General features: G+C 44.2%; 1 protein-coding gene across 1 annotated transcript in view; it reads left to right on the plus strand.

Moving 5' to 3' along the window:
- Positions 1-9681, plus strand: part of LOC124805410 (myrosinase 1-like) — a 120545-nt gene extending 110864 nt beyond the window's left edge. The window contains exons 9-11 of the mRNA XM_047265971.1: positions 5852-5994; positions 9437-9456; positions 9555-9681. Of these exons, the coding sequence (XP_047121927.1) occupies positions 5852-5994; positions 9437-9456; positions 9555-9681 (290 nt within the window). The remainder of the gene's footprint in view (positions 1-5851; positions 5995-9436; positions 9457-9554) is intronic.
- The last annotated feature ends 61 nt before the right edge of the window (positions 9682-9742 follow it).

Below are 9742 nucleotides of genomic sequence, written 5' to 3' on the forward strand. Positions count from 1 at the left end.
AGCGGCGCCACCGCCAGAAAAGGAGGGCGACTGCTTCACACTACGCACTGCTGCGTGCTGTTCAAAACAGCAATTTTTACCACGGTTCAGTGCATTTGCCACGTATATGGGAACGAGGTTCTTCAGATTCTCGAGTAGTGTACGATTTTCAGACTAAGACTACTCAGTACACCCTAGTAGAGCTGGAGCACTTAACTTGCTCAGTTGCTTGTGCAGACCAGCTTTTTCAGTCCGGTGTTCAAATGGTTCAAATGCCTCTGAGCACTATGGGACTTAACATCGGAGGTCATCAGTCCCCTAGAACTTAGAACTACTTAAACCTAACACACGTCACACACATCGATGCCCGAGGCAGGATTCGAACCTGCGACCGTAGCAGACGCGCGGTTCCGGACTGAAGCGCCTAGAACCGCTCGGCCACCGCGGGCGGGAGTCCGGTGTTCTTCCGTTTGTCATGTGAGCTTCCCCTGGTCGAGAGGCCACTTGGTTAATTAGCTGTTCATTTTTCCTACGACGTTCCATAGCTCTTTCATTGACTGTATACATTCCTCCGTCATACACTGCATTACACCACTGAAGTAATCTTCCAGTCTGTTTGGTTCATTGTCACGCTATTTCGATCACTGTCATCCTCCTGATCGTTCCTAGTTGACATTGTGCACTTTCCATATCAATAACTCTTTTAATTCAGTTAACTTGCGCTACTTAATCATCGTGGTACAGCACACGAACCACAGAAACACCTGACCCTCTATCAAGATGATCGTGATGCGCCGATCGAACCGCAGATGTGGTATAGAAAACGAGCTATCAGTGTGGTATAGCGAAAGAACCACAGACGCGACTTAACCTCTGTTGAGATGGCCAACGTTTTCCAATCGAATTACAGATATGGTATGCGAAGCGGACTATGCACGCTGTACAGAAAACACAGTACAGACACACCACAACCTCTAAATAAGTGTGTCATAAAAACAATATTTCCACAGGAAACTACCAGAAACGATTTTCACGGTCCAAAACAATGAATGAACAGAGTAATACAAACACTGTACCCACTTCATATAACAAAGTAAGATCACAAATGAGGTTTGGTGAACAGCAATCCTTAACAAAGAAATTCTCGACCGCTGAGTGCTAACTTGCCACCAAAACACACCCGATATAACTTGTAAATGTTTGTAAGACAGATAATTCAAACAATTTAAAAAGGTTAGGTGAACGACAATCCACGGTACAGGAATTCCGACCACGGCTGCTAATTTGCCGTCAAGACACGTCGTCGAATAACTTGCTTAGTTCGAGCAAACATTTTATAGAGCACAATAACAGAAGATACACAAACTGTTCAAAGATTAACACGTATAAGCTTCAGTTTCTTCCCACACAAGGTAAAAAGAAACTATAGTTCGCCAGTTGACAGAATTCCTTGATACATCAGGTCGATGATGGTGTGTGGATACACCGCCATCGAGGCAATCGGCTTCTCGAAACATGCTCCATGACTTAAACGCAAACTGGTGGCCTGGGGGAGGGGAGGAGGGGGGGGGGGGCGGTTTATTATACTGTGGGGGACGTTCACCTGCGGTAGTGGCACAAGGCAGCTTGATAACTGTGGGCTTTGTGACCGTTGTTGCGGATTACCCAAATCCTTACACTGTTGATTACCTCCCCGATAATGATGGCAGAATAACTAACTGTCCATTCAACAATGCCAGAGCGTGGTATAGTGGTTTTATGTGCTTGATAATAAACTCGCGTTGATGTCTTGACCAAAAAATTATCCTGATCTGAACCCTGTGGAACACATCTAGGATGCTATCCGGTGCTAGGTCCGCGTCCACTAGCCACCGTCTCATAGTCTACGGAAGACATCTGGTGCCGTGTACCACCTACCAAAAACTCATCGGATCCATTGCACGCGAATCGCTGCTGTATTACATTCCAAAGATGGACCGCCTCGTTAATAAGAAGGGGCCACAATGTTTTGGCTTAACAGTGTGCATCATGAAATATTTCATTACATTCTTCGACGACTTTGATTTTTAAAAATGTAGATGTCGCGTGATTAGGGCCTCCCGTCGGGTAGACTGTTCGCCGGGTGCAAGTCTTTCGATCTGACGCCACTTCAGCGACTTGCGCGTCAATGGGGATGAAATTATGATGATTAGGACAACACCTAGTCCCTGAGCGGAGATAATCTCTGTCCCAGTCGGGAATCGAACCCGGGCCCTTAGGATTGACATTCTGTAGCGCTGAATACTCAGCTACCAAGGGCGGACGACAACTATGATTATTAACGCATCACATGGACATTATAATATACCTAAACGGTTTAGAGACATCAACTTGCCCACATAATAAATATGTCACGACACAGATCCGCCATCTTCTAATTTTTTTTCCTATAAAATCCATGAGATACGTTTGGTAAAGCGTAAATTCTCTGCTTTGCTGCAGCCCACAGCTCTGATGTGCTCTGTTACCATCTCTGAAGAACGTTCATTTCTTTGAATCACGTTCTTTGTCAGATAAACCCCGTGAGTCACACTCATCGGTTGCTCAAAGCGAAGAGAAAAGGTGTGTCATTAGATACTGTACTTCTAAAATTATTTGTATTGCGATTTTTTTTTCCTTTAAAGAGCATACATTACGATTTCCCTTCAGGCTTTCAACTGTATTCGTTGAGAAATAGATTAAATGTACTGAAATGAAATGAATCACTCGATGGGGTTACGAAAGCACTGAAGAGACCATGACACGAAATGATGCAAACAGTTCTGATACGCTTAATTCTCATTTAAATGAATATATAATGACAACTGAAAGATCTTGATTGTTTTCTCTACGTTTGGAGAGCGCTCTTGTACCGCAGCTGTGTGCTGAGTTGAAGAAGAGAGAAAACTGTTATTTTTTCTACTCTGAGAGAAATTTAGGCATTTATATTGAAATTAATATTCTAATGGAATATCAAATTGACATTCTGAATACAACTGAACCCTGGACATAATTATACATTGAAAATTTAAATACTTTACACAACAGGAATGTAGAAGTTTGAGCATAAAATAAGTTACATATGTATAATATGACGTGATATGAGTGTGAGCACAGTAAACTATGTGACTTATATTGTGCTGTGTTGAAGCGAAGTCAAAATTATTAAGAAAATAAAAGTCGGTAGATTTGAAAGTACTGTGGCCAATAATATATTAGAAAAGATGTGTGTATGTGTTTAATTAATGTGAAAATTGCAGACTTTGATACATTAAAAGTATCATGAAAAGGAATTATGATTCGACATACTCGAAATTTAAAATCACGTGCCTTACCAATGAAAAGCTAAAGCTAGTTGTCTATATATGAAGAAATACTGAAGAAGTTTTCACGTGCATATGAAGCGTAAAGTCACGTCCTGTAGGGTGAGTGGGGTGAAAGTTAGAACACAATTGTCGAGGCTGCTAGCATGTCCTGGACGCGTACCAGTACCCGTAATTTACAAATGTTATTATCATGCTACTCCCATTTTTCCCACTTTTTCTGACGATTATGTTGGCCACAGCAGTTTTAAATCCTCCCTGCTTTACCTTCGTAATAATTTTAAATTTACATCCGACATCATTTGAGTTTGCTTTCCTGTACCTAAACTTCGCATATGTAAACTCAATGTTGTTGTTTTCTTTTCTTAAAAAACAAAAAGAATCAGAAACTCCTACATTCTTGTTATCTGAAGTATTTAGTCATTCATTGCATCATTATGTACAATGTTTGACTGTATTTATGTTATCATAGCGTGTAGGCTTTCACGGCCGGCGTCTTCAGTAATTAAAACTTCCGGGCTAAGAGGCCGTGGTCCAATAGTAGAAATACTTCTCCCTGACGTTTCGTTGCCAGCTGCGGGCAACATCATCTGAGGTGAGTCTACGACTGGCTGCTAGGCCGTGGAGGTCCTGTTAATATAGAGCGCGTAGAGGGCGCCACCACTCGTCACGTGATGTCAACAGTAAAACTATCTCTGGCTGGCGTCATTACTCTCGATCGAAGGTAATCGATTGTCACATCTTTGGTACAGAGTCGATCGCCATATCTTATCTAGCTTCAAGCCTTCTTCTTTCCTGTTAAAATTGTTGTGGTGTTTAAAAATCTCTACAGCCTCTCTATACAAACGTGCATAATAATGCGATGTCTTAGCTAGCACGCTCGTCTCACTAAATTTAATTTCATGGTCACCCGTTTCAAAAACATGTTCCGCTACAGCCGATTTGTCCGTGTGTCCCAGTCGACAGTTCCTTTTATGTTCAGTTAGGCGAGTATTGATACTTCTTTTCGTGGTTCCAATGTAAACCTTCCCACAACTACAGGGAATCTTATAGACACCTGGAGTAGCTAAAGGGTGTCGTGCATCTTTCGCCGATCTTAAGCATTCACTAATTTTCTTGGTGGGTCTGAAGATTGTATCAACTCTGAACTTGGCCAGCACTTTCCCGATACGGTCCGTAATATTGTGGATGAATGGAACTAAACCACTTGCGAACCGCTTTCCAGAAAAATGGGTACGCTGACAAGGAGATAGATAGAGCACTCCATCCCAGAAGAAAAATGTCCGAAAACGTGCAACAACAACAACCATCGGTGGGGAAAGTTTATTATGCACGTATGTATAGAGAGGCTGTAGAGATTTTTAAACACCACAATAATTTTAACAGGAAAGAAGAAGGCTTGAAGCTAGATAAGATATGGCGATCGACTCTGTACCAAAGATGTGACAATCGATTACCTTCGTTCGAGAGTAATGACGCCAGCCAGAGACAGTTTTACTGTTGACAACATGTGACGAGTGGTGGCGCCCTCTACGCGCTCTATATAAACAGGACCTCCACGGCCTAGCAGCCAGTCGTAGACTCACCTCAGATGATGTTGCCCGCAGCTGGCAACGAAACGTCAGGGAGAAGTATTTCTACTATTGGACCACGGCCTCTTAGCCCGGAAGTTTTAATTACTGTATTTATGTTAGTTTGAGATTCCACTAGAAAATGACTTCAATTTTGAAACCTAAACCGATCGTGGCGGAGAAGAAAAACTCTAGCTGTGGCGACTGTCCACTGAGCGAGACACGTCCCAGACAGCGACTCGTATTTCCTTATCATCAGGAACAGTCGCCTTAACTGTCAGACTATCTGAGCGCACTTCCAGGTGTCACTGAAACTTTGTCACAGACGTCTCCACGTATACTTTTTCTAACTTCCGAACAGTACTAGCAGAGGGTATCGCACGGGATGTGTAGCAACAACAACAACTGGCGGCGGAGAGAGGAGGATATCAGGGAGTGGGGGTGGCGGGGGAGTGGTGACCATAGTCGGTGGAGTCCTGTGCCTTCCTCACAAATACGCAAATTCAGCTATTAAGGAGAATCGATTTGCCGTTTTGCTATATCCTCGAGAAGACCTGAAGCAACGAGGCGAATTGTCAGGAAATCGTCTCTCCGGCCATGTATCTGGTAACTGATCGTAATTAGACGACAGTTGCAGACCCGACATTAGTTCTGCATGAGTCGCTACTTCTTACAGCATTGAATGCCTTCAGTGAAGACAGGCATTTGGGAATCATATCGTTACACTTTCTAGTTTCAGAAGAAGGGTACTTAACAAACAGAGCAACTTGTAAACGCAGTATGTGTTGCATGAGAAACAGCGAATCGCTGTCAACGATGCGTTCCGACCATCGACCTTCCGATACTTCTGAAATTTCAGAGTGTGTTGTGCTATTCAAAAATCAACGGGACTATTTGGCACAGGTTCCAGATAACCACAAGGACGTTACAACTTACATCGCCCTGTATTATTGCTCGCAGGCACCGCTGATTTCTTGGGGCTTAACCACTATTCAACTTCGCTGATAACATCAGGACTACAAGGCTCAATCCCATCCAAGGAATACGACACGGCCGTCGTCACATCGCCCATCGAAGGGTACCCGACAGGCGAAGGAATGACGGTAAGTTGGAGGCAGCGCAACACATGTTTACGAGCTGTGAAGTAGAGATTTGAACTTCTAATCAGGCGTTAATGTTAACTACAACAAGGCTTGTGAAAACTGCCACACCCAAAAACAATAACCCAAATGAACTGAGACGTTCTGGATGTGTAGAACTACATTGCTTTCCAAAATTAAAGCAACAAACTATTATTTGCACGTCCTGTATCTCATTCACGATATAATCATACAAACTGCCAACAGATCTCCGTACGATCATGTTCCTCACGGACAACCACGGCCACGATGACAGCAGGACACATACCAAGCAGCGTAGTGCTTACCGGCTAGTGCCATACTCACAGTCACAGACGGTGCAGCATGACACAGAGAAGACGCCCACCAGACTCTCTGCGGTGGGGCACGTAGGAAGAATGGAAGCAGGACAGTCACAAACTGATGTGACTCGCTGGCTTAATATGAATCCTTCTCTTGTCTCTCGGGAGTTATGTCAGTTCATAGAGACTGAGATTGTATCCCGAAGACAAGGGCAGTCCCGACCACGTGTGACATCGGAAAGGGAGGACCGTTATTTAGTTGTAAAGGCAGGACGATACGCCCTTAGTACTGCACGGCTACTGGCATCTGACCTCGCAGCATTGACTCGATGCGTTGTATCGTGGCAAACGGTGTACAGAAGGCTTCGGCAGAGTCGCCTTTATTGTCGGATACCTGCTGTATGTGTACCTCTGACGCGTCTTCACAGAAGGAAACGTTTAGAGAGGAGTCGTCAACATGCCACCTGGACGCGGCACAGTGGGTTAACGTTCTTTTCGTAGTTGTGTCTCGATTTCGTCTGGAGAGTGATTCTCGACGGATTCTCATCTGGAGAGAACGTGGAACACGATTTCTCAATCCAAACATTGTGGAAAGAAACCAATATCGAGGAGGATCCCTGACGGTGTGGACCGAAATTATGTTGACCACTCGAATACTTCTTCTTGAAGTTTTACGGGTGAATCGGCCACGTTTAACTGCTTTCGGGTATCGCGACGAGATCTTGAGACCTCATCTGCGGTTGTTGGCGCTGTGGGTCCAGACTTCTACTGATGCCGGCCGGTGTGGCCGTGCGGTCTGGGCGCTTCAGTCTGGAACCGCGTATCCGCTCCGGTCGCAGGTTCGAATACTGCCTCGGGCATGGATGTGTGTGATGTCCTTAGGTTAGTTAGGTTTAAGTAGTTCTACGTTCTAGGGGACTGATGACCACAAATGTTAAGTCCCATAGTGCTCAGAGCCATTTGAACCATTTGAAGCTTCTACTGATGGACGATAATGCTCGACCTGATAGAGCAAGATGATTGATATTTTCTTGGAAACAGAAGACACTGCGCTGATGGCTTGGCCTGCTCTCTCTCACGATATGAATCCCATAGAGCTCGTCTGGGATGCACTACGGACACGGGTTGCAACCACCAGCCAATGTCTAAGATTCGCGCCGAGCGGGGTAGCCGCGCGGTCTAGGGCGTCTTGTCACGGTCCACGCGGCTCCCCCCGTCGGAGGTTCTGGTCCTGCCTCGGGCATGGGTGTGTGTGTCGTCCTCAGCGTAAGTTAGATTAGATAGTGCGTAAGCTAAGGCACCTATGACCTCAGCAGTTTGGTCCCATAAGACCTTACAACGAATTTCCAATTTTTTGTAAGATTCGCGGGCAGCTCTGCAGGAGGAATGGGCGTTACTGCCTCAACATGAGATTGGCAGACCTGTATTGTTACCATAGATGGTCACGCCCCATACTGAGCACATTGACCAGTTGTCGGAATGTGTGTGCCAATCTGTTACGTTGGAAGAATCGAAGAAAATTTTGTCTACCTTTATGCATGTTGTAGCTTGTTATGCATTCTTAACATTTCACTATCGCCTGTTTATACTGTTTTGTTGGAAAATAAGAGCAACCGCGAATAATATCCGTTTGTTGCTTTAATTTTGGACACCAGTGTATGTTCCAGCAGTAAGTGATTAACACTTACAGGACCCTTGTTGCAACAACACTGGAGTGTTTCTTCTTTGTATGGAACGCTTATCAGGTAAGACTGATAGTGAATATCCACAGAGGAGCAGCGCGCTTCGTCAGGAATTTGTTTACTAATCGCCAAAGCCTTCTCAGATCTACACTGATCCAATTCCTGTGGCAGACGCAACAAAGCGGGCATTTTGCATTACGGTGTGATCTGTTGTTAAGGTTTGGACAGCATACGGCCTTAGAAGAGCGAACCAACATATTTACTGCTTCCTCCTACGTTTACCTCGGAAAGAGGACAACGACAGATTCGAACTCACAGAGGGGCTTAGTAACATTCGATCTACAGCGGTAAAAGAGCGAAACGACATTTGTACACGAAGTTCCCTCTGCCAATGGTGACTTGTGGAGTTTAGATGTAGATGTGCGGCAGAGAGACGTGGTATACAGGTATATAGAACACAGGACAGTTTTACGCCGGGCTCCGGCCGACGACATACGAAATGGACATGTAACACGTCAGGCTCAGTTGCAAATAGAAACCAATCTTTCAGCCAAAATAATTTTGCCTTCTTCAGAAGCCAGTGACACTAAACTATTGCATGCCAAAATTTGGCCATGTCAAGTATAAAACTGTAGCACCATAGTAACCAGTCATAAATCCGCATTACTTGGGCTGAAACAGCAGGCCCCACTGCGCGGGCGAGGTCGGTAGGTCGCGACAGCTGTGCCGGAACCAAACGCGGCGAGCAGCTGTGTACCGAGCATTGCTCATAGTCGTGCACATGGGCGCGCTGAAATATAGATACATAACAGTAGCTAACTTTACACTGGGAATTGGATTAATACAACCATTAAAACGTTTAATGGCACAATATGTAAAAGAACTTACTTCTGAGGAGACCGATAACAGCCACGTATGTGTGGCTATTTATAGGTATGATCTGTAATATCGTGGAGAGTACATCAGTATAACTAAGCATCAGTAAAGGCATCAGCGCCTAAAAACTTAAAAGTAGGTGAATTTGAATTAACATAGCATTAGTAGCAGTATTGAAGACAGCAATAAACAAAAGTTTCGCATGGTAGTTAGAAACTGGGTAAGCCTAGCGGAACATACAGGTAGTAAGCTAACATAATGTAACACGTTAATCGTGATGCTAAAAAAAATATAAAGCTAAGTGTTAGGTTCCCGAGGAGCTTTTTATAAATTTGGCGTATAACGCCATAAATACAATGGAACAATGTACATGCACGTATGTTGTGTCAAATTACATATTCTAAGTAAAACATAATGGTTAAAAGGACGAAAGGCAGAAGTGCCTAGATATTTTGTACTTTACGTTTATTAATTAACCAGATTTAGTTTGAGCAATGTATTCAAAATTGAGAAATAATTTTGCCGAGTAATAGCTAGTCTTTTTTACGGGCTCCGAATCTGTTATAGGGGTATCGGTCTCCTCAGAAGTAAGTTCTTTTACATATTGTGCCATTAAACGTTTTAATGGTTGTATTAATCCAGTTCCCAGTGTAAAGTTAGCTACTGTTATGTATCTATATTTCAGCGCGCCCATGTGCACGACTATGAGCAATGCTCGGTACACAGCTGCTCGCCGCGTTTGGTTCCGGCACAGCTGTCGCGACCTACCGACCTCGCCCGCGCAGTGGGGCCTGCTGTTTCAGCCCAAGTAATGCGGATTTATGACTGGTTACTATGGTGCTACAGTTTTATACTTGACATGGCCAAATTTTG

The sequence above is a fragment of the Schistocerca piceifrons genome, chromosome 7 (genome assembly GCF_021461385.2).
Source record: "Schistocerca piceifrons isolate TAMUIC-IGC-003096 chromosome 7, iqSchPice1.1, whole genome shotgun sequence".
Lineage (NCBI taxonomy): Eukaryota > Metazoa > Arthropoda > Insecta > Orthoptera > Acrididae > Schistocerca > Schistocerca piceifrons.